Genomic DNA, 24,737 nt, shown 5'->3' with positions numbered 1-24,737 from the left:
AGTCAGCCAGCCAAACAGTCAGTCAGTCAGTCTGCCAGGCAAACAGACAGTCAGTCAGTCGGTCAGTCAGCCAGCCACAGTCAGTCAGTCAGTCAGTCAGCCAGCCAGCCAGCCAGCCTAACGGTCAGTGAGTCAGTCAGCCAGCCAAAAAGTCAGTCAGTCAGCCAAACAAACAGACAGTCAGTCAGTCAGCCAGCCAGCCAAAAAGTCAGTCAGTCAGTCAGCCAGCCAAACGGTCAGTCAGTCAGTCAGCCAGCCAAAAAGTCAGTCAGTCAGTCAGCCAGCCAAACGGTCAGTGAGTCAGTCAGCCAGCCAGCCAAAAACTCAGTCAGTCAGTCAGCCAAACAGTCAGTCAGTCAGTCAGTCAGTCAGCCAGCCAGACAGTCAGTCAGTCAGCCAGCCAGCCAAACAAACAGTCAGTCAGCCAGCCAGCCAAACAGTCAGTCAGTCAGTCAGTCAGCCAGCCAAACAGTCAGTCAGTCATTCAGTCAGTCAGTCAGTCAGTCAGCCAGCCAAACGGTCAGTCAGTCAGTCAGTCAGTCAGTCAGTCAGCCAGCCAAAAAGTCAGTCAGTCAGCCAGCCAGCCAAAAAGTCAGTCAGTCAGCCAGCCAGTAGTGCACTACTAACCTTTGACCCATACGTAGGCAGCAGCAGCAGCAGCAGCAAAGACTATCAGGAATAGTACAAAGGTGAGGGTCTCCAGACTATTGGCTGTGGCTCAACTAATGCCACACAGGATAGTCTTGAGTAGTCTGCCTTGTCCTCAGCATGTACCAGACACACCCACTACCTGGCCTGTAGTAGTAGTAGTAGTAATTTTTGGGTCAATTTCCAGTCTGTACTATCATGACTATCCCAAACTATCTTTACTATTGACTATTACAAATAACAAACTATCTCTGCTACTATCCTGTACTATCCTGACTTGCATGACTATCTGCCCCCTCCCTCCCCCTGCTTGACTTCTATTGTACTATCCTGACTGACTATCCGGAATTATGCTTGTACTATCCAAACTAACCTATGCTGTACTATCCAGATTATCTTTGTACTATCTTGAATGACTAACCTATTCTGTACTATTCTATCTTACCTATTCCTGTACTATCCATATCCAGACTATCTAACCTATCTTGTACTATCCAAACTATCCAACGATGTACTATCTAAACTGACCTAACCTAAACTATTTGTACTATCCAGTGGAACTATTCTGACTATTGTACTATTTTGTCCAATCCATCTCTTGACAACAAAAACAACAACAACAATAATAATAATAATAATAATAATAATTAATAATAATAATGATAAAGTAAAAAATGCAAAAAGTAATTAATGTAAATGAAAATCTTGCCCCCTAAAAAAATAATTGGGTTTAAAAATAAGAAAATAATATTAATATTATCATTATTTCTAAAAGTAATAATAATTGTAATAATTTTGAATTGGCTGAAAAAATATCATTAATTATGAGAGAGAGAGAGAGACATTGTATCAGTAGTAAAAATAGTATTAGTGCAATAGTAGTAGTAGTAATATTGTTTAAATCAATCAATCAATCTCTCTCTCTCAATGTCCCTACGTGTTTCTATCTTTCATTCTCTTCATTTCTCTTTTTCCTGTCTTTTTCCATCACCTATCCCACCGCCCTCCCCCCCCCCTCTCTCTCTCTCTCTCTCTCTCTCTCTCTCTCTCTCTCTCTTTCTCTTTTTTTTTTTTTTTTTTTTTTTTTTATTTAAACAAAAATTTACATCAGGCTTAAAACAACACGTTTTTTATGCTGTTATTTGAAAAGCCTATACTTAAATGTAAGGAAGAAAATATATACAAAAAGTAAACTCATCCTACTATATATATATATATAGACATGATTAACACAGCACTAGTGTGGGGGGTTGTGTTTTACGCCACCTGTGTGCAGCCACTTTCACCTGCTGGAGTGTCATTGTTTGTGTATCACTCGTGGCTGCCGTAAACACATTCCACAGTCTGGAGGTTCTAGCTGTGTAAGAGCGCTGGTGCTGCCTCGAGTAAGATCGAGGCACTTGCACCAGCATGTCATTGGAGGTGGTGGTCCTGGACTCCCTCTGGACAGCTCGTGGTGGGAGCCTTATCGAGCTGAGATGAGGGACCTCCAGAACCCGGGCCTTGTGCTGGACCACCAGCGCCGACACGTCCCGCCGATGCTCTAGCGACGTGACTCCGGTCTGCTCCTCCTGCTGCTGCTGCTGCTGCTGCTGCTGCTGCTGCTGCTGCTGTCCGTCCATCCCCACCAAGCGCAGGGCACGGCGTTGCACAGCATCCAGTCTCTGCAAGTGGGTGGGGGCACTCGACATCCAGGACAAGGCACTGTACTCCATACAAGGCCGTATCTGAGCCTTGTACAGTGTGAGGATGCCCCGGGAGTCGAGGTTTCCTGACATCCGACGCAGTGCAGAGACTCGCTGGGAGACCTGGTGGGCAACAGCAGCAACATGGCGGTCAAAGCGCAGGCCACAGTCCACTGTCACTCCCAGCAACTTGACGTGTTCCTGGAGGGGAAGTGTCTGGCCTCCAAAAATCAGACAGCCTGAGACGGCTGGGGAGGCAGCTGGGGACTCTCTCTCTCTCTCTCTCTCTCTCTCTCTCTCTCTCTCTCACCTGGTAGCCGGCCGGTATTCTCTGTGGTCTTTCTCTGACATGGATGGGCATGAAATAATCCAGAGGTCTGGAAAGATAGTAGTAGTAGTAGTAGTAGTAGTAGCAGTAGTAATAGTATCATCGTCATCATCAGACTCACCTGAAGGGAAGATCTTGCTCAAAAATCATATTCTGGAGACCCGTTTCTGCTTTCATACTTCATAAATGAATGGCACCTCGAGGCACTGCGGGAAAGAGAAAATGGGAATAAATTAATCGATTTAGTGAAGTTCCCCCTTAAAACTCCCGAGGCGGAAAGAAAACGAGAGCAATTTCAGAGTATTGGAAGGGAGACTCGCATAAAATGTTTTCTACAAAGAGGTAACACATGATTACGTTCAGCAGTGCTAGGGGGAATAAATTTACTCCTTCAAACTTCCCTGTACAATAATAATTTACAGTGTTTTTACAGGGAATAATTGTTTTAGATATACTGAGAGAGTCTGGAATGCGCTGGGACAGGCTGAGATGTACTGGAAGAGGCTGGAATGTACTGGGAGAAGCTGGAATGTACTGGAAGAAGCTGGGATGCACTGGGAGAGGCTGGGATGTACTGGGAGAGGCTGGAATGTACTGGAAGAAGCTGGGATGCACTAGAAGCTGGGATGTACTGGGAGAGGCTGAGATGCACTGGAAGAAGCTGGGATGCACTGGGAGAGGCTGGAATGTACTGAGAGAGGCTGGGATGTACTGGGAGAGGCTGGGATGTACTGCAAGAAGCTGGGATGCACTGGGAGAGGCTGGGATGCACTGGGAGAGGCTGGGATGTACTGGAAGAAGCTGGGATGCACTGGGGAGGCTGGGATGTACTGGGAGAGGCTGGGATGCACTGGGAGAGGCTGGGATGTACTGGGAGAGGCTGGGATGCACTGGGAGAGACTGGGATGTACTGGGAGAGGCTGGGATGTACTGGGAGAGGCTGGGATGCACTGGGAGATGCTGGAATAGACTGGGAGAGGCTGAGATGAACTGGGGAAGGCTAGGATGCACTGGGAGAGGCTGAGATGCATTGGGAGGCTGGGATGCACTAAGAGAGGCTGGATTGCACTGGAAGAGGCTGGGATGAACTTGGAGAGGCTGGGATGGACTGGGAGAGGCTGGGATGGATTGGGAGAGGCTGGCATGCACAGGGAGAGGCTGGGATGCAGTGTGGGAGGCTGGGATGAACTGGGAGAAGCTGCGATGGAGTAGAAGTTGCTGGGATGGATTGGAAGAGGCTGGGATGCACTGGCAGAGGCTGGGATGGACTGGGAGAAGCTGGGATGTACTGGGGGAGGCTGGGATAGACTGGGATGCACTGGTGTGGCTGGGATGCAGTTGGGGAGGCTGGGATGGACTCAGGTGAACTGGAATAGGCCATACCTTTGCAGTCTTCAATTTGTAAAGAATCTGGAGTCCCACAGAAGAGGCATCCCAGAATTTTATTGACCCGTCCACATGTCTGCAAAAAATAGTAGTAGTAGTAGTAGTAGTAGTAGTAGTAGTAGTAGTAGTGGTAATTATAAAGTAAAAGTAATAGTACTAGTAGTAGTAATAGTAGTAGTAGTAGAAGTAGTAGTAGAAGTAGTAGAAGGAAGAAATAAAGAAATATATCAACAATTTCATCACTCATTCCCATGAGCCATCACTCACCCAGTCAAGGTCATTTCAGGGTACGGGCAGAAGGTGCTGTCCCACTCCCTCCCAGAGATTGGCCACTCCTTCTCAGAGAAACCCTGCTTCCTGTGCCCCCCTCCCCTGGCCCCAGCTAAGTAGAGGGCAGGGTTGAGGTCAGCAGGGCAGTCAGCCAGGTGTGTACAGCAGGTGACAGGTGACTCGTGTGTATCCCTTCAATAGGGGTTCTCAAAACAGGGGTAGCTGGGGGAGAGTAGGTCCACAACAACGATGTCATTGTGGAGAACCACCAGTGCACGGGGGTCACTCAGTTCTGTGGAGAGAGAGAGAGAGAGAGAGAGAGAGAGAGAGAGAGAGAGAGAGAGAGAGAGAGAGAGAGAGAGAGAGAGAGAGAGAGAGAGAGGGGGGGGGGGGCGTCTGGGAGAGGCTTGTTTCAGAGTCCAAGTTGTGAGTGACCGGTCCATATGACAGCACATACCCTGCTCTCCCTCGTGGTGCCAAGACAATGACCTGTGAATGGGAGGTCAGATCAGGTTATGTGGGGTCAGGTCAGGTGATATTAGAAATGTTTTATGGTTGTAGAGACAGATTAACAGCATTTCTACACTACTAACAGGAGAAACACTCTTTAAAAGATTCTAGTTGAAGTGACACGGGTTTTTAAGGGTGTTGTAACAGATTAGGTTAGGTTAGGTTACTAATAATAACTGCTCTCTCTCTCTCTCTCTCTCTCTCTCTCTCTCTCTCTCTCTCTCTCTCTCTCTTTATTACCTTAGGGGTTCAGCAGACTGGTATCTGACATCAGCACAGCGGCCCTTGAAGTCCCACAGAACCAGCTGCCCACTTTCATATCCAATCAGCAGCTGCAATAGTAATAGTAGTTGTAGTAGTAGTAGTAGTAGTAGTAGTAGTAGTAGTAGTAGTAGTAGTAGTAGTAGCAGCAGCAGTAGTAGTAAAACAACAATAATAACAGCAATAATAATAATAATAATAATAATAATAATAATAATAATAATAATAATAATAATAATAATAATAATAATTTCTCCTTGAGAGAGAGAGAGAGAGAGAGAAGAGAGAGAGAGAGAGAGAGAGAGAGAGAGAGAGAGAGAGAGTGAGAGTTATTCCCTTTAAGGCCCCGAGCACACTAGCCACTCTGTGGCACCACAAGTGGCCGGGCAAAGTGGCGGGCCAGAGCACACTAGCCACTTTTTAGAGCCATAAGTTGCGACCACATGTGGCGACCACATGTGGTTATGTTTTGAATACCCGGCCACATTTGGTCGCCACACCACACCTCTACGAAGTTTCCTGCATCACTGATTAGCAGCCACATGTGGTCGCCAGAGGTCGCTAGTGTGCTCTCAGCCAGCCACAAAACGCCGCCACAAAATGCGCTGTTTGTGGCGGGGACGAGCGACAGCTTGCCACAGTCGCGAGCCACAGACACAAGTGTGATCGGCAAAGCTTGAAAACAATGGGAATCTATGGGAGAAAATATCCCCGCCACAAAACGCAGCCACTTGTGGCTCTACAAAGTCGCTAGTGTGCTCGGGGCCTAACTGGTCTTCCCACCTCGGCATTAGCGTGAACCACAAGGGCTGAGAGTGATTGATTGGCTCTAGAGATTATGTCTTAGGACCCGAGGGACTGACTCACCCAAACCTTCACGCGACGGGCTCTTGTAATACCAAAAAGTGAAGGAAGAGAGGGAGGGATGCAGAAATGGACGGGACAACACAGGGAGCGTGGGAGAGATTGACAGAAGGGGACGGGTGGTATGACAGAGTGGAAAAAATGGAGGGTGAAAGTGAGGTAAGAAAGAAGGAAAGAAACAGAGGGAGATATGGATGTAGGTCGATGGAAGAGAGGGGGAGGAAACGGAGAGAAAGGAAGAGTGAAGGGAGAGACTGAGAAAGAGTTGGGGAGAAGGAAGAGAAGGTGAGAAAGAGTTGTAAGTCAAAGGAGAGAAAGAGAAAGATAGTATGAAGAGAGGGAGAGAGGCTGAGATAGAAGGAGGGAGAAGAGAGAGTGAGAGTGGAGAAAAGAAAGATAAAAGGAGAAAAAAATTTTTTTTTTTTTAATTTTGTCAGAGGCAGTGAACAAGACAATAAAAAAAGAACCACTGAGGCTCCAGTCCCTAAATAAAGGTCAAAAGCGTCATCCGAAATTGGTGGATGTCTTGAAACCTCCGCCTTGAAAGAGTTTAAGTCACAGGAAGGAGAAAATATAGACGCAGGAAGGGCATGAAGGAAACGAAATGAAAAGAGAGAAAAGAGAGAAAGTAAGAGTGAAAAACTCAAGGAAGAGAGAGCAAGAATACAAGATGGAAAGACAAAAGAAATGAAAAAAAACATAAAACCCGTTATGTGGAAAGCTAACGATGAAGAAAAGGAGAAATACTGAAAAATAAAAAGAAGTCTATATGTATAAATAAAGAAAAAGTTGACTACTCTCCACTCTGCCAGGACGTGAAAATAAGCAAGAAGAAAAGCTGCATGAAAGTGCGGGAGATATATTCTTAAGAAGCCAAAAGTATGCAAGGGTTTAAAGAAGAAATATGCAGCGCTCTCTCTCTCTCTCTCTCTCTCTGCACCTAAACACCACCTAAAATGAGACGAAACGCATAGAAAATACAAAAATGCACATGAAATTATACAAAAAAAGAGCAACATATTGTGAAAGATACGGAACAGAAGTAAAATTATAGAAAGTAACATTTGGGAAGGCAGAGGGAGCTTGAAAACAGTAAAATTATAGAAAGTAACATTTGGGAAGGCAGAGGGAGCTTGAAAACAGTGAACCTACAGTAAGCAAATGAGTTTCGGAAGCAGCCGCATGTAAGTCAAACCAAGATGGTGATAAAACTAGGTGAAAATGCTGCCACAAAATATAACACTGATCGCTCAAGAAGATGAAAAGGGGCAGTACACAGACAGAAAGACCGAGGGAGGGAGAGAGGCAAGGACAATGTTGAAACTGAGATAAAAAAAAAAAGGGGGGGGAGGATTTGTGAGTCAGAGATAAAAGACGTAAAAGTAGCGAAGGAAATGTAAAAAAATGTTGGATGGAAAGGAGGGAATAAGAGGAAGAAAGGCGTGAAGGAAAATATTGAAACTGTGATAAGAAAAAAAGAGCGTATTTGTGAGGGAAGGGAAAAAAAAAAAGAAGTAAATGCAAAGTAGCAAGGGGAACGTAAAACGTAGATGAAAAGGAGGGAATGATGTAAAAGAGAAGAGAAAAAATATTCAAAGTGTGAAAAAGTAAATTGTAAATAGATAAAAAAAAAATACAGAATAAAAGGAACGCAAACTGTAAATAGGAAAGAAGTAATAAGAAAAAAAATAAGAAAAATACTGGAAGCAAGAGAAGAAAATAGCATATAGTAGACGAGAGAGAGAGAGAGAGAGAGAGAGAGAGAGAGAGAGAGAGAGAGAGAGGAGAGAGAGAGAGAGAGAGAGAGAGAGAGAGAGAGAGAGAGAGAGTGAAAAAGTTAGATGGAAAGGAGGAAATGGAAGAATGAACGTGAAGGGAGAGGAAGAAGAGGATGCAGGAAGGAGGCAAGGCAAAAGCTGCGAGGGAAGGGAACACAAGGAGAGAAACTTCCAAAAAAAAAAAAAAGAACGTGGTACGAATGAACGGAAGAAAGAAAAAAAAATAGGAGAATGAGACTTAAAGTAGACAAAGGAGGAGGAGGAGGAGGAGGAGGAGGAGGAGGAAAGGGAAAGGGAGAAACAAAGCAGCACCTAAGACACCCATGAATGCCAAGACGCAACCTCATGGTCCCCTAAACCTTGCCCAACGGCCGCCCCACTCCTGACGATGGGATGCTAAGGGCGTGACACTAAGGCAATGCACAAACCCAACCCACTCAGCCCCTCAGACCCTCAGACCCTCAGCCCTTTACCCCTTTGTACTGTCCGTCTTCAGCTGCTTGGCTTTGAACAGGGAGAAATGTTTGGATTCGTTTGGTACTTTCTTATTGTCTTTTACTTGAGATGCAAATGAAAACAGAAACTAATAAGAAAAGGTTTTATCGCTTGATTTATTGATTTTCTTTTTCCATTGTTCAGTTTCGTGTGTGTGTGTGTGTGTGTGTGTGTGTGTGTGTGTGTGTGTGTGTGTGTGTGTGTGTGTGTGTGTACACCTTAATTCTTCAAGTTTCACCTTTATGAACACTATTACGAATCACGTACAGAGTAACAGAGGTGAATTGCCTTTCGTGCGTAGGTTAGAGATTAATTTTTAAGGAAGAATACCGAGTTACATCAACATTCAGGCTTTGGTCAACAGTACCTGCATGCAATTTAATAAACATGGCGCCAATTTCAGTCGTGTTGGTGTTTTAAACGGAAAAAAAAAAAAAAAAACAGTATAGGACAAAAAAAAAAAAAAAAAATAGATTACTGTGATTTTTAGTATGCATTCCTATAACACTGGGTGACCCCAGTGGCGGGAGTAGGTCATGAAAAGTCGAGGGTCACACAGGCCCACTCTCACCGACACTGCGAGCCGCGCCACGGTCACCTGCTGGACCTGAAACTACCAAACAAGTATGCCAGCGAGCATGAACTACAATCTGGCTGCAATGCAAAAAAAAAAAAAAAAAAAAGAAAAAGAAAAAGAAAGAAAGAAAAAAGAAAGAAAAAAAGAAAAAGAAAAAGAAAAAAAGTACGTTCGCTTTTTCTTTTTTCGCCCTTTTCTCACAGGACAGGTCGTTGTATTTTCTATTTCCTTTTTTTTTTTATTCACGGTTTTCTTTACGTCAGGACAACTTGTCCCTTGCTAACAGGACGAGGATCAGTAAAGCAGCGTGTTTTCTGAGTCATTTGAAGAAACATCAACAAAGGAAGAAATATCAACAAAGGCGAATCTAGTTACTGCGAGTGCTCTACATAAGACATGCGTAACACTCCACGCCACCACAAACTGCACACACAATGAACTCCACACAGGAAAAAATGTAGAATAACACACAACAAAGCATGCAGCTACAAGGTATTTCAAAAGTCAGGCAACAAGCATCACACCACCAAATTAAAATGGACATGAACAGAACCACACACACAAAATACACAAGCGAATTTCAAGTACAACAATTGAGTAAGAGAGAGAGAGAGAGAGAGAGAGAGAGAGAGAGAGAGAGAGAGAGAGAGAGAGAGAGAGAGAGAGAGAGAGAGAGAGAGAGAGAGAGAGAGAGAGAGAGACTTCACTACACAAAAGAACAAAAGAGTTCAATGAAGTTATTATCCAGATGAGAAGATAAATAGCGATATGAACAGAAACACGCACGTCATGTAAGGTGAAGGAAAAAGAATATCTAGGTTCACAAAAAAAAATATATATATATATATATATATATATATATATATATATATATATATATATATATATATATATATATATATATATATATATATATATATATATATATATATATATATATATAAAGGAAAAAAAAAAGGGTACAGACATATGTAATTTAATAAAACAGAGCAGAAGAGAGTAGACACACATTCAACACCAGAATGGAATTAGGCTTGCACAGATGAAGCCTAACAATGCTGAAAAATTTAAACTCAAGAAAAAAACATATTTGATAAGTTATATAACTGAATAAAACACAAAGAAAGAACAAAAACAAAACACATTTAACAACAGAACAAGGTAAACAAAATATTAAGAAGTCTCACAACAAAGAAATAATGCACAAACAAACGAACGAACATGCTAATAGCGGAGTAGAGAACACACACGCTGAACACAAGAACTGGACAAGAAATACTCTGTGGAAATGATAAACAAGGAGAGGACAGATGGAAGGATATCTGAGGCAGCAAATTGAAGACATCCGCACTCTGAACACGTCACTGGGCGGCAGAGAAACACACAAGTAAGATGAAGCCAAACACCAAACACGGGAGAAAGTTGCATGTTCTTTTCACGTAAAATTCCTTAAGCAACATAAACTCAAAAGGCAGCAGACATAAAATTTATCGCGGGCCTGAGGGAAGGCAGGACTATGTGTTGGATGTGCTGTATACAACTTCTCCCAGTGAAACAAAACTTTTCACTCGTAAAATGTTGTGATGGGAGCGAATTCAAGCGGATGGGAAAGGATGCCACCGTCTGCTTCTTCTCCCAATTATAGACTCATGCAAAAGACATGACTTCAGATATGAGCCGAACTCGTGCACCAGTAAATAAGAGTTACGAATAGAGAAAACTGAATAAAACTACCGAATTCACAACAGAAAACCATAGAAAAAGGACGAAAAAACAACAGCATCAACAACTGACTCACTGAAGAATAAAACAGGCAAGGAAATTGAAAGAAAACGAGATATGAATAGCAAACCAAGACCCACAGATGTGAAAACGAGAAAAAAAAGAACAAAAGAACGTTTAAAATACCAATCCACTACCACCGGGGGATAACAGGCTAATATAAAGCACTGAGAGAGGTGGGCAGCGAGGGAGAGCCACGCGGAAGACGCAGAGGGGAGGCTGAAGGGTAAACACAGGCCTCTCACGTCATTCATCTTTACAAACTGGATCTTATTGACGCGGAGGAGGAGGAAGAGGAGGCGAAGGGTAAAGGAAAACACGGAGGAAAGGAAGGGAAACTTTCTTAGACCCCCAGCGAGATAAACAAGAAAGTATCCACGCACACACACACACAAGCATAGGCACATGTAGCTCTCTTCTCTCTCTCTCTCTCTCTCTCTCTCTCTCTCTCTCTAGGCACTGCACAACACCGCGAGCACGACACTCAAATGAAAACAGAATCACAGGGGCGGGAAACTAACACGGGGGAAAAAAGGGAAAAGCTTAACTAAAGAGATCAGTTAGCCATGGCGTGCATTGTAAAAAGGTGAACTTGAACGTGGGACGCACCAAGTGGAACCATCTCCTCCCTGGGCCGCGTGGGGAGAACAGAGTGCTGTCCCAGTGTCAGGACGGCCAGTACAACACACAGCCGCCCTTTCGCCGCCCACGTCATCACGCCCACGCCAAAAGGACGGTGGGAAATTTCACGTCAGACGGAAATAGTGACTGGACACCAAAAGCAGGAAGAAAGAATAGGAGAGCGAAAGGGAGGAGGGAGAAAAATAATAAGAGGAGGAACGCTCTTGGCGGGTCTCACTTTTTTGGTAGCAGCGGTGCAGGACGAGGAAGAAGAGGAGGAAGAGGAGGGAAAGGCGTAACCTCCTTCACCAACAGTAGGTTGAAAAGTCAAATTGACCCTAAATTTAATAAAAACAGTGGTTCTGCATGATGGCAGCCAAGCGTGGCAGAAATGCGCTCATTTGGGATTATATGGAGCTATCAACTCCAGAACAAGCAATATGTTTGGTGTGTAAAGACACCTTGAAGTTCAGTGGAAGCACAACTTCCAACATCTTCAAGCACCTCCGCATAAAACATCCGATTGAGTACGCAGAGCATAAGGAAGAAAATGATCGTGCTGTGGCTGCTAAATCACTAATAACAGCAATCAGAATGGCTACTTATAGTGTGCACCCTTCACCACCCTTCACCTTGCTGCAGTGTGTCTCACTCGACTAGAACTGCACATGTATTTTCATGATTGCATATTTATATCATGGAAATCTTCATAATATATATATATATATATATATATATATATATATATATATATATATATATATATATATATATATATATATATAGATAGATAGATAGATAGATAGATAGATAGATAGATAGATAGATAGATAGATAGATATAGATATAGATATATTCTTGGTAAGCGTCATGGGAAACACGATCTATATCTCGGCAAATTGTAGCCAAAGGGCGAGAGTCGTGATGTTTGTGACAGGTGGAGGGGAATCCTGGATTCTGTCCGTGCTTGGATTCCCTTGCAAGCACCAACGAATCTCGCGCCTGGCAGACAATAGGAAGAATCTCGGGCGCCCGGGGGCTTGTTAAGAACTTAAGAGTACATAGGATTCGAGGAGGATTCGAATCCCACGAATCCAACAGGGCAAGTAATCGGATTCGCGATTACTCGCGCTTTATTATTTATCGCGATTATTCGCGATTACTAGAGCTATTTTTGGTGTGTGTGGTTGTCCTCTCTCTCCTCTGTCCTCTGTGTGTGTGTGTGTGTGGGAGGAGAGAGAGAGAGAGAGAGAGAGAGAGAGAGAGAGAGAGAGAGAGAGAGAGAGAGAGAGAGAGAGAGAGAGAGAGAGAGAGAGAGAGAGAGAGAGAGAGAGAGAGAGAGAGATTCCTTACTCTTAAATCTATTGACTACTTACTCCATGGTGTTTAAGCCTACACACACACACACACACACACACACACACACACACACACACACAGATTAGTAAGTACAGACGGTTGCAGTGTCAGCCTCAGAGGTGCCATTTCCTCAAATTATGATTGGTTTAATCTTATTTTTTGCAAACTGTGGAATATTACACTATCTTATAACAAGACAATTGGTATTAAAAAGCATGTAATTTACCGATAAGCATTACACGACAACGTTACTGCGGTGATCAAAAGTACTCCTGTAAAATGCTACGTGGCATCATCACTCAGCTGTTTTCAAGGTCGCTCGGACTCGTTCCCCCTCCTCCCTTGCTTCTATGATGCCGCGTAGCATTTTACAGGAGTATTTTTAATCATCGCAATAATGTTGTCGTGTAATGCTTATCGGTAAATTACATGCTTTCTAATGCCGTCTGTCTTGGTATAAGATACTGTAATATTACACAAACTGCAAAAAATAAGATTAAACCATTCGTTATTTGAGCAAGTGGCACCTCCGAGGCTGCAACAATGCAACCGTGTGTCCGTCATTTCACAGAGCACACCCGCGAGTCCCGTACATTTTCAACTCCTCTGACGGGTAAACAAGGCCTTAAAATGCATATGTGTATAGAACATTTTCTACTTAGAATTACACGTTGTTTCACCTCTTTCAGTCTTTGCAGAAACTCGCGATACAGCCTGTATACCACCAGTGCACATGCTGTTCATTATTTTGTTTCATACACTGACCAGAAACACGTACGTACATATTATATATTTCATTTTTCACAGTCCAGTGTTAATTCCAAAATTCACACTTATAAAGGAAGTAATACAAAATAAATGTGTATATGTATGTGGTTAGGTTTAGAATTCCTGTGAAATTCTTTACAGACAATTTCACGATGCAGTACATCACTCTTAAGAACAACGAGAGAGAGAGAGAGAGAGAGAGAGAGAGAGAGAGAGAGAGAGAGAGAGAGAGAGAGAGAGAGAGAGGAACATTAATTCTGCCTTGAAGAGTAACCGACACGACTAGTTTGTATAATACTAAATTCACAAGTTTTATATTTTAAGATTAATCGCTTTGTATGTTTGTGTTTTTAGAAGCCTCTCACCTTTCATTTTCCATAACAGAAACGAAACATTAATGATAACATTGCGTCTGAAGTTTTATCAGTTTGTTAACCTGTTGTTTATTGACCGCTTCTTGTGGCATGAGTAGTGTCCTGACCCTTCGCAGTGATAGTGAACATGATGCAGACAACATCGGCACAATGGATAAGACTGTTTCAAGGACACATTCACTGACACATTCAGGAGGCAGCAGTGCCAGTCTAAGCTACATGATATACTAACTATCGTGCAATAAGGAACCTTAACAAAACATCTAAAATCAGTTCTCCCTTAATAACTTATGCATTACAGTAAATGACATACCTTTCAAAGAAAATGCGGAGCTTGCTTGCTTCCATTAATCATTTGAAAACTTATAAATATTTGGTAATTCATTATGGAGGGCAGGCCTGTCGTGGTGAGTCTGAACTTCAGCATTCCTGAACATGAATTTCATAGCCAAAGTGATCTCCAGTGTTGCCTACCGCCACCAGTTAATGTTAAACACACTTGTTATATTGTCTGGAGGAGTTTTTTGGGTAATGAGAAAATCCAATTTGGGAAGTGTGCGTGGTGATGTGAGCAGTGAGCAGTGAGCAGCGCAGCTCACCAGTGACAGCGGCAGCTTCCCACTGACATCGTGTTCTGACAACCAGGGTGTGTACTACTTGTAATTGAATCAGATCACACTGAATTATGTGAGAGGCACAGACATGTTTCACTGTACAGTTTGCAAGTTTCTTGATGTGTTCACAGAAAGTCTACGTGTCTTGCTGACTTGTGGCACATCAAACACTTCGCGTCTTTACCACTCACAAACAAATAAATAAATAAATAAATAAATAAATAAATAAATAAATAAAATAATCATTTATGCCTCTCAGTATATAAGAAACTAACGACTTAATATATTTGGTGTACATTAAGGAATCATAAGCATAGGAGGCAATGTGCAATACCATAAGTCAACTATCAAGTGTTCATTACAATTCCACGAAATATGAACACACACAGACCGACCCAGGCGCCGTGACGAATTACGTAATACACACACACACACACATACATACATACATACGAGTACATACATAGAGAAAGACAGACAGACAGGCAGACAGACAGACAGACAAAGACAGACACTGACAAAAAAAAAACAGACGAAAACAAATACAGACATGTAGGCATTCAGACAGACCGACGGCGAGACAGGCAGACAGACAGACAGACAGACAGGTGCTGAGAAGGAAAGGAAAAGGGTAAGGGAAAGCCGGAAAGGAGAAGGAAGAAAAACTAAATGCAAGGGAGGAGGAGGAGGAGGAGGAGGAAGGGAGAAGAGAGAGGCGATCACTGCAAGAAGAATGGTAATGATGGTGATGATGAAACAGAAAATCCATACGAAGGAGGATATATGAGAAGAGGAGGAGGAGGAGGAGGCGGTAGTAGTGGTGGTGGTAGTGGTAGTGGTGGTGGTAGTGGTGGCAAGCAGCTGAACCTTTATGAATTATATTAAAATGACGCATTAACTCTATTGTTCACTCCTTATTGCCTCTAAAGAAGAGAAGAAGAGGAGGAGGAGGAAGAGGAGGAGGAGGAGGAGGTGGTGGTGGTAGTGGTAGTGGTGGTGGTGGTGGTGATGCATTAACCTTATTGTTCATTCCTTATTGCCTCTAAAGAAGCGAAGAAGAGGAGGAGGAGGAGGAGGTGGTAGTGGTGGTGGAGGAGGAGAACATATTTGCTGGAGAGAGTTTATATAACAATGGTATTTTGAGGACCATTTGTGTGCCCTTGTCGAGAACATGCGGCGAAGGAAGAGGAGGAGGAGGAGGAGGAGGAGGATAAAAGAAGGATTACACCAGACTACATAGGATAAGTAAACAGCAACAAATCTTTAGGTTCTTCCATGGATTCTTAAGAACACCAGCAAACTAAGAGGTAAAGAGATCACATACCGAAGCACAAGGCCAGGAGGAGGAGGAGGAGGAGGAGGAGGAGGAGGAAAGGGAAGAAAAAGAGAATGAAACAGAAAGAGAAAGAAAAGAGAAAGAAGAAAGCGGAAGAGGAAAAAGGAACAACAACAAAAACAACAACAACAAAAACAGAATAAAAGACCCCGAACTAGAACGAGAGAGAGAGAGAGAGAGAGAGAGAGAGAGAGAGAGAGAGAGAGAGAGAGAGAGAGAGAGAGAGAGAGAGAGAGAGAGAGAGACGAACGGGGAAACTCGTCGGAAGATGTACAAAGTTTGCAAAGAAATGGACTCGAAATGATGTGTTACGAATTCCTGTATGAATTGGTGTGTGTGTGTGTGTGTGTGTGTGTGTGTGTGTGTGTGTGTGTGTGTGTGTGTGTGTGCGTGTGCGCAAGAGAGAGACACATTTACTAGCTCGAATAATTTATGAATCCCTCGACGTCACGTGCTAAATATATTCAATCACATTTGGCAAGGAAAAAAATAATAGAAACATCTCATTTCTCAGACCTTACTTAATTACGTCACACACACACACACACACACACACACACACACACACACACACACACACACACACACCAATTCATACAGGAATTCGTAACACATCATTTCGTCTTGACCTCATACGGGCAGGACGTGTGACCTTGGCGCTCTCGAGCAGCCTCGGCCTACTTGTTGGCCTTCCCCGCCCCCTAGTGATAGTGACCTCAGTTTGTTTTGTTTTTTTACTTTTCTGTTTTCAACTTTTAGCGTTTAGTTTGAGGCTCGATCTGGTGGGATTGTTGTTTTTGTGAACACTTGTAGCGAATGCGTGTGATACATAAAGAAAAATGAGTGCTTCAGTGCAAACATACGAACGCAATTACCTCCTGCGTCGTAGACGAGGATCTGGGTACCCGCCACCCAACGTGATACAGTGCCTTAAGTCCTTAAAACTATTTCGAAACCGTGGATCGAGAGGAGGCAAAAGTGTGGTGCGTCCCATCAAGGTAGTGACCTCCAGTGCCAGAGACGACCGCAGGGTGGAGAAGAGGGAATACAAACACTTTGAGGTGCCGAGAACGTGGTATAGTCTTCCCTCACTCCTCTTATTTAATGCAACGTCTCTGGCCAACAAGATGGACGAAGTGATTGTGACGGTGAGATCTACTTGTGCGGACATTGTGGCGGTTACTGAGGCGTGGCAGATTGTTCCTGAGGTGTGCACGATGCAGGACTACCAGCTATACCATCACCTCAGGTCAGGGCGCAGGGGGGGGGGAGTGGCCGTCTTCTGCCGCTCTGCCCTCAGCCCCCTCACACCTCCCTGTCGATATTCCTGCCGGTGTGGAGGCCCTGTGGGTGAGAGTCACGCCCCCCCTCCCATCCCAACAACACGGCCTCCATCATAGTCTGCGTCGTGTACCACCCCCCCACGAGCCGCCACTGCACAGTTGCTCACCGCTCACATCATCAACACTGCTGATGCCCTGAGGGTGAGGTATCCTGCTGCCAAGCTGGTCATCTGTGGGGACTTTAACAGATTAGATATCAACGATATCCTACACCAGCTACACCTCACCCAGGTCGTGGACTTCCCCACCCACCAGCAAGCCATCCTCGACCTTATCCTCACAGACCTGGGCCAGCAGTACTCGCCACCCAAGCCGCTGCCTCCCATGGGACGGAGCGCCCACCTCTCCATACTGTGGTCACCCACACCCACCACCTCGACCCCCCGGTCAGCTGTCACCAGGACCCACCGCCCCATGCCTGACTCAGCCATGAGGGAGTTTGGGCAGTGGGTGACACAACACCCGTGGACCGAGGTGCTGGATGAGGAGGACGTCCACTTAAAATGGCAAAACTACGTCGCCACTACTACAGCAGCCTTCCACCACTACTTCCCAGCCAAGAGCGTCACAACGCACCCGTCTGATGCTCCCTGGATGACGCCCCGCATTAAAAGACTCATGCGTCAGCGGACCTGGGCGTTCCACTCCTGCCCGGTCCTTTACAGGAAACTAAGAAACAGAGTAATCAGGGAGATTAAGAATGCAAAGGCAAGCTATTACCCAGACAAGATACACCACCTCAAGCTGACCAACAACAGACAGTGGTACGCTAAGATCAAAGCTTTGTGTGGCTTACAAAAGCACACTTCATCCCTTCCTTGCACCTCACACCTTCCTGCTAATCTCGCGGCTCAGGAGATGAACGATCACTTTGCTGCTATCTGTCAAACCTTTCCTCCCCTCCACACCACTCCGCTTCCTGCCTATCTGCCCGCTCCCTCCCCTCCACACACTGTCCAGGCGATGGATGTTTTTAAGAGAATACTTAAATTTAAACCAAGATCCACCACACCCACTGACCTTCCTATAAAAATTTACAAGGAATTTGCTGTAGAGCTAGCAACACCGCTATGCTCCATAATAAACGCCTCACTCTCCCAACACTCTTGCCCCGCGGACTGGAAGACATCTTATGTCACTCCCATCCCCAAAACTTCCAGTCCTCAGTCACTCAATGACCTCAGGCCAGTCTCTATCACCCCCATCCCTAGCCTTATTTGTGAAGATTTTGTATATGACTGGGCATACACCAAAATTTGTAACACCGTGGATATCAGACAATTCGGAAATATTAAAGCCACCTCCACCTCACATTACCTGACCAGCTTCCTTGAATTCATCCACAGCCACCTGGACAAGCGAAACACCTCTCTAGCTGTTGCTTTTGTCGACTTCAAAAAAGCCTTTGATCTAGTTGATCACACTGTTGTCATCAGCAAGGCAGTAAGTCTGGGTCTCCCTCCTAATCTGATAGCGTGGCTAGCCGACTTCCTCACAGGGAGACGTCAGGCCGTTCGCTATCAGGGCTCTGTCTCTAATTTCCAACAGCTGACATGTGGAGTCCCCCAGGGGACCAAGATGGGTCCTCTATGCTTCCTCCTCCTCATCAACGACGCCCTCACCGACACCCCCCATCGCTGGAAGTATGTGGACGACTGCACCGTGGGCGTCCCAGCTTCCAACAAGAACCCGGACTACTCGCCACTGCAAGCAATTCTGGAGCGACTGCAGACGTGGACAGAGGAGAGCAGGATGACCATCAACCACAGCAAAACTGTGGTGATGCATTTCTGTACCTCCTCTGTACCAGTGCCCCCTCCCCGGCTCACAGTGGGCCCTCACCCCCTCCAGGTGGTCCAATGTGCCAAGCTTCTCGGAGTCACGGTGGACGACCAGCTGACCTGGAAGCAGCATGTCGCCAGCACCGTGAGATCAGCTACCTACAGGCTGTACATGCTGCGCAGACTCAGGTCGCTGGGGACGCCGACAGATGAGTTAAGGGGGGTGTACCTCACCTTCATCCTCCCCAAACTCATGTACGCCTCCCCAGCGTGGTCCTCCTCCCTCACACACACTCAACAGCTACAGCTAGAGAGTGTGCAGAAGAGGGCGTGCAGGGTCATCCTTGGCCCTGCATACACCACCTATGAAGAAGCCCTGACCACCCTGAGTCTGTCCAGAATATCCACCAGGCACCGAGAGGCTCTGGAGAAGTTTGGGAAGGGACTACTGCATCATCCGCGTCTCAGAGACATGCTGCCGCCCGACGCGCCTCGCCCTGTCCGTGCCACCAGACACCACAACAAAATAACGCCCCTGAAGGCGCCGCGCACGGACCGGTACAGACTCAGTGCGATTCCCACCATGGTGCGAGCCATCAATCAATAGTATTTCCCTCCTAGATTAGTCTTACCGTTAGGATTAATGTTAAGTTTTTCCCCATCCCCTATGTACATTTTCAGTTTGTCAACTGCCTAAATAATAAACCGTTTATTATTATTATTATTATTATTATTACACACATATCCAGTACACGACTACTACCACCACCACCACCACCACCACTAGCACTAGCACTACCACTACTACTAGTGCCTCACACAACCACTACGGGCAAGCAGCAATATCCGCCCCTCATATTTCACTAGGTCTGCATTTCATTAGGTTCTGTGTTCTTCATTCTCCTTCAGCGGGGACAGGAGGGCGACATCAGAGAGAGAGAGAGAGAGAGAGAGAGAGAGAGAGAGAGAGAGAGAGAGAGAGAGAGAGAGAGAGAGTGCTGCGGTCATTGTCGGCCTGCACGCTTCCTCTCTGACACGTCTCTACTTGTCTGGTTTAGCTCGGGGTGTGTTCTTATCCCTGTTTCTCTCACCCTTGCACCGCCTCAATCCGTACGCCTCACTCTGCACGCCTCACACTGGCCGCCTCACTCTGCACGCCTCACTGTGCACGCCCCACACTGGCCGCCTCACTCTGCACGCCCCACACTGGCCGCCTCACTCTGTACGCTTCACACTGGCCGCCTCACACTGGCCGCCTCACACTGCCGCTCACTCTGCACGCTTCACACTGATCGCCTCACTCTGCACGCCCCACACTCGCCGCCTCACTCTGCACGCCCCACACTGGCCGCCTCACTCTGCACTCCCCACACTGGCCGCCTCACTCTGCACTCCCCACACTGGCCGCCTCACTCTGCACTCCCCACACTGGCCGCCTCACTCTGCACTCCCCACACTGGCCGCCTCACTCTGCACTCCCCACACTGGCCGCCTCACTCTGCACTCCCCACACTGGCCGCCTCACTCTGCACTCCCCACACTGGCCGCCTCACTCTCCACGCTTCACACTCGCCGCCTCACTCTGCACTCCCCACACTGGCCGCCTCACTCTGCACTCCCCACACTGGCCGCCTCACTCTGCACTCCCCACACTGGCCGCCTCACTCTGCACTCCCCACACTGATCGCCTCACTCTACACGCCTCACACTGGCCGCCTCACACTGGCCGCCAACAACAACAACAACAACAATAATGCAGTGATGTGGATGGAAGCCGCGCGCCGTGACCTGCAAGCAGAAGCCTTCCTTCCCATCACCACCAAATTAACTTTTTAAAGGAGAGGGGAAGGAAGACATTTCCACTCCCCGGATCTTGGCGCTAAGGGACCAATATTTCTGACCGAGACAAAACGAGGAAGGATGAACGGAAGGCGCCGAAGAAGAGGATAAAAAAAAAATGAAGGAAAAAGGGAGGGAAGGGCGAAACATTGAGACGAGGAGGAAGAAGAGGAGGAGGAAGAGGAGGTGGAGGCTAAAAGGGAAACTGAGGAAGGAAGAACACAATGCTGCGAGGAAAAAAACTAAGGTGGTGTTCTCAGTGAGCGGTGCGTGACATCCCTCACTGAGGCAGGCAGGAACACTGAGACACCAAGGCTTCCACACCTTGCCTTCCCTTGTCTCCTCGCTTGTCAACCCGAGGGATAAGCATTAACAAGTATTAGCATTAGCAAGTATTCTCATAACAATAAACCATGCTCAAGAGTTTCTCCTGTTCATAACGTAGAAATATTTTTAGCCTGTCACTAGAGCAGTAAAGAAAATAAATAAATAAAAATACGAATGACTTCAGCAAGAGCCTTTTAAGTGTAGTGGAGGTGCGGCGCAGAAATGTTTGAGAGTACAGGGCTTAGTGCTCATCGTCTCACACTTGGTGACTGATTCCTGCTCAGCTTCACCACGTCCCCGGCATCACGACCCTTGCAACACGCCTCCTCCTTCACCTTTCCCTCTTCCTGCCCCCTCCTCCCTCTCACTCCTGTCACCCCCTTCAAGATACATCCGAGATACAGTAGTACATGTAACAGTGATTTATGCACACGTCTGAAGCACTGAAACACTGAAACATTGAAGAAGCAAGTTGAAAGATCGGGTGAAATAATGAAAAGGAAAGAGTTAACGAGTGACTGAGGTGGTTAGCCTGCTCTGCGCGACTCGGTGTGAGCAGACGTCGTCACTGAACAGCTGAGCGGGGAGGGAGGGAGGCAGGGAGGGAGGGAGCAAGATGGAGTCTTAAAATATAGGTAGCAAGTTATTGTTATTTTGTTTATTTATAGAAATGAAAATGAGTGAACGTGACGATGAAAGACCAAGAAATAGAAGGAGAAGAACGCAGAGGAGGAGGAGACAAGACAAAGATGACAATAATTCAGTAGGAAAACTTCAACTGGAGCTGTTCCTACCGGCCGCCACTACTTGACTGGCTGGAAGTGCACGGTTACTCCACCTCACCTCACTCACCTCAGTCAGCCTGCCAGCACCTCACTCGTGTCCTCGCCTTCACGCCGCCACTAAAGTCACTTCCCACACGCAGCACAGACCAGTACTTTCCCTGCTACACCCTCGCTCTTCCTGACACTGCACCCTCCACTTCCCTTCCTCTCACCTCCCTCCACCAGCGCTCCCTCCCTCCACCAGTTTTCTAGTTCCGTGTTATATTTCAGTGAATAAACGAGTGACATCAGTTGTAAATATTTGACCCACACTTACCAAACAAATAAAAGATTTAGACCTCCACTGAAATGTTCATGATTACACAGAGATTACCCAACTTTGCGTGACAGGCAGGCGTGACGTGTCCAAGGGAGGGGAGGAGTGAAGGGAGGGTCAGCGGAGGAATACAGGGAGGGAGAGGAACGAAGGGGAAGCAGATAGAGGAGATCCACTCACGGGATTCTGCGTTGTTGATTTGTGTGTGGAAGTATCGTGGGTTTGCCTGCCTCCATTGTTGCTCGTCTGCTGAAATAAGTAAGTGTCACAGAGATAGAGAGAGAGAGAGAGAGAGAGAGAGAGCACGGCTACAACACACCACCAGTGACACCAGCAGGGAAAACCCATCACCACCACCATTACTATTACCACCAACACCATTCCTTCTTCACTGATATCCACACCACCACCACCACCACCACCATGCTTATCACCACCACCACCACCATGCTTATCACCACCACCACCACCACTGTTCCTCCCTCCCAGTCCATTATCTCCACCACCACCACCATCCCCACCATTACCACCCGATTAAGGAACACAAGGCGGTGCACCAGATATTAATGAAAGCGCGCCATTATAACCTGCCATTAATTGCTGCCTCCTCTAATGACCCATCAGCGCCATTACCTCCTCCTCCTCTTCCTCCTCCTCGTTTTCTCTATCTTTCTCTCCACCTCTCTTATTCTTCTCCTTATCTGTCTTCCACCTCCACCATCACCATTTCCACCATTACCAACACCTCCTCCTCCTCCCCATTACATCAGTTAACCACCTAATCACTGCCACCCCCGCCATTGGCTCCTCCCTAACAGGATAATTGACGGCCGCTGATTGGCTGGGGGAGTTAGGCAGTTAGCAGAGCATTATCTTAACCTCTGGGTAAAGGGAGGAGGAGGAGGAGGAGGAGGAAGAAGAAGAAGAGAAAAGGTGTTTATGACGAATGTTGAGGTGTAAGAATGATGATGAGGAGGAAGAGGAAAAGGAGAAGGAAGAAGAAGAGGAGGAGAGGGAAGGAGTAAGGATATTAGTAAAAGAGAAGGAGGAAAGGAATCACGGATGAAGGAAAGAGGAAGAAGGAAATAGGGAGAAGGAAGGGAAAAGGATGAACACTGAGAAGAAGGGAGGAGGAAATAGGGGAGAGAGAGGCGGTGATTCTATGGGCAATATAATACTATAGCGATATGTTAGGACACGACCCCAGACTGAGGGACAGAACTACCCCCCCTACCTCTCTCTCTCTCTCTCTCTCTCTCTCTCTCTCTCCGCTACTGTGCTGTAGTCTCAGTTCTTAGTGTTCTTTGTTATATGTAATTTTTGCTGCTTAGAAGAATGTAATGGTTTAATTTCTGGCAGATTTGTTATGTTGTATGAGGTGACAGAGGTGGATTTACTGTAATGATAATGTCTGGGTTCTCTGTCTTACTCATCTTCCGTCTCCTGTCTTTCTGTATTTTCATCACTTCCGCTTTTTATCTTCTACAGTGTTTCAGTATCCTTATTTTCGCTTTCTGTTTCCTATGTCCTTTTAGTATTTCGATCACTTTCTCTTCTTGTCTCCTATCTTTTGTATTTCCATCTATTTATGTGTCTATTTTTCCCACTGCTTTCATCACCTCCACTTTCCATCCATCAATATTTTCATCGCCTCTTCTCCTCCTACGATGTACTTTAATGTATTACTATATATTTAAGTATAGGTTAAGATACGCTATCTTGATTTACCCCGCTTTAAACTTGTATCATCATAACTTAAGTGCATCAAACTTTCTCAGTAAATTGTTAAACTACTAAACTGGCAATGACACACAGAAGCCCGGAGGTGTGTTCCTGATGACTTGTTCAGTAATGTGGTGGTTTCCCGTGCTCGGCTTTCAGGTTGGAATCTTTGCCACGGTGCCTGTCTCTCTGTGCTCAGGTTTATTGGAGCTCTCTGTTGAGTTGCTCGGTGTTTCAGTGTATTGAATCTTATGGTGGTGCAATACAAGGGTGGTGGGTGTGACAATAGTACCTTTTAGATGATAGATATAATAGTAACTTGCTTCTAAGTCTTCTACGAGAAATATGTAATGAATAGGATAACTTGACGAGATGGTGGAGAGAAAGAACGAAAAGGATGATAGATGTACTGCATAATTAATGAAGCAATGAGGGTGATGGCTGTAACGAGAAGTACATTTCAGATAAAAGATATAATAATACCTTCAATGTTAGGTTACTACAAGAAATATGTAATTAATAGGATAACTTGACGAGATAGTGGAGGGAAAGGATGAAAAGGATTACAGAGGCAGTGAATACTGAATGAAGCAATGAGGGCGATGGCTGTAACGAGAAGTACATATCAGATAACAGATATAATAATACCTTCAATGTGAGGCTACGTAAAGGATGTGTGGTATTAATGTGATAACTACACGTGAATGTAAGGCTACGTAAAGTATGTGTGCTATTAATGTGATAACTACACGAAGACTAAAGAGAAGTATTGTGGATGCACTGAAGGAACACCAGATGAAGGTTGTAACAAGCATATTTCAGACTATTATTCAAATAATGAGTGTAAAGAGTTCGTGGAAGATAAGTAGTATTGTCTTGCTAACCTGACCAGCTGTTGACGTTATGAAGCAGGAATTCTCTTTGATCACGAGAAAAACTGTTCATTTTTCAATCTGTTGTTGCTATTA

The 24,737-nt window shown here is 45.5% G+C and overlaps 1 protein-coding gene and 1 long non-coding RNA gene across 3 annotated transcripts; both read right to left on the bottom strand.

Moving 5' to 3' along the window:
- Positions 1–84: 84 nt before the first annotated feature.
- On the bottom strand, positions 85–4,697 carry LOC135098298 (uncharacterized). Of its 2 annotated transcripts, XR_010266804.1 has the most exons (4): positions 4,315–4,697; positions 4,045–4,123; positions 2,644–2,867; positions 85–795 (listed from the first exon to the last, which is right to left on the bottom strand). XR_010266804.1 is itself a non-coding variant. In XM_064000573.1 (2 exons), exon 2 carries the CDS (start codon positions 3,804–3,806, stop codon positions 3,276–3,278), a length of 531 nt encoding a protein of 176 aa, XP_063856643.1. In that variant the 5' UTR covers positions 3,807–4,123; positions 4,315–4,697; the 3' UTR covers positions 2,887–3,275. The 2 variants fall into 2 exon arrangements, 1 of the variants encoding a protein (XP_063856643.1); XM_064000573.1 differs by lacking the exons at positions 85–795; positions 2,644–2,867 and having other exon boundaries at positions 2,887–4,123.
- A 1-nt stretch (position 4,698) lies between these two features.
- On the bottom strand, positions 4,699–22,112 carry LOC135098300 (uncharacterized). The gene is made up of 3 exons (XR_010266806.1): positions 21,799–22,112; positions 5,068–5,159; positions 4,699–4,806 (listed from the first exon to the last, which is right to left on the bottom strand). It is a non-coding gene; the product is annotated as an uncharacterized LOC135098300 (long non-coding RNA).
- Between the last annotated feature and the right edge of the window lie 2,625 nt (positions 22,113–24,737).

The sequence above is a fragment of the Scylla paramamosain genome, unplaced genomic scaffold (genome assembly GCF_035594125.1).
Source record: "Scylla paramamosain isolate STU-SP2022 unplaced genomic scaffold, ASM3559412v1 Contig54, whole genome shotgun sequence".
Lineage (NCBI taxonomy): Eukaryota > Metazoa > Arthropoda > Malacostraca > Decapoda > Portunidae > Scylla > Scylla paramamosain.
Note: the sequence above shows the minus strand (reverse complement) of the source record. Positions and strands in the feature narration are given on the sequence as shown.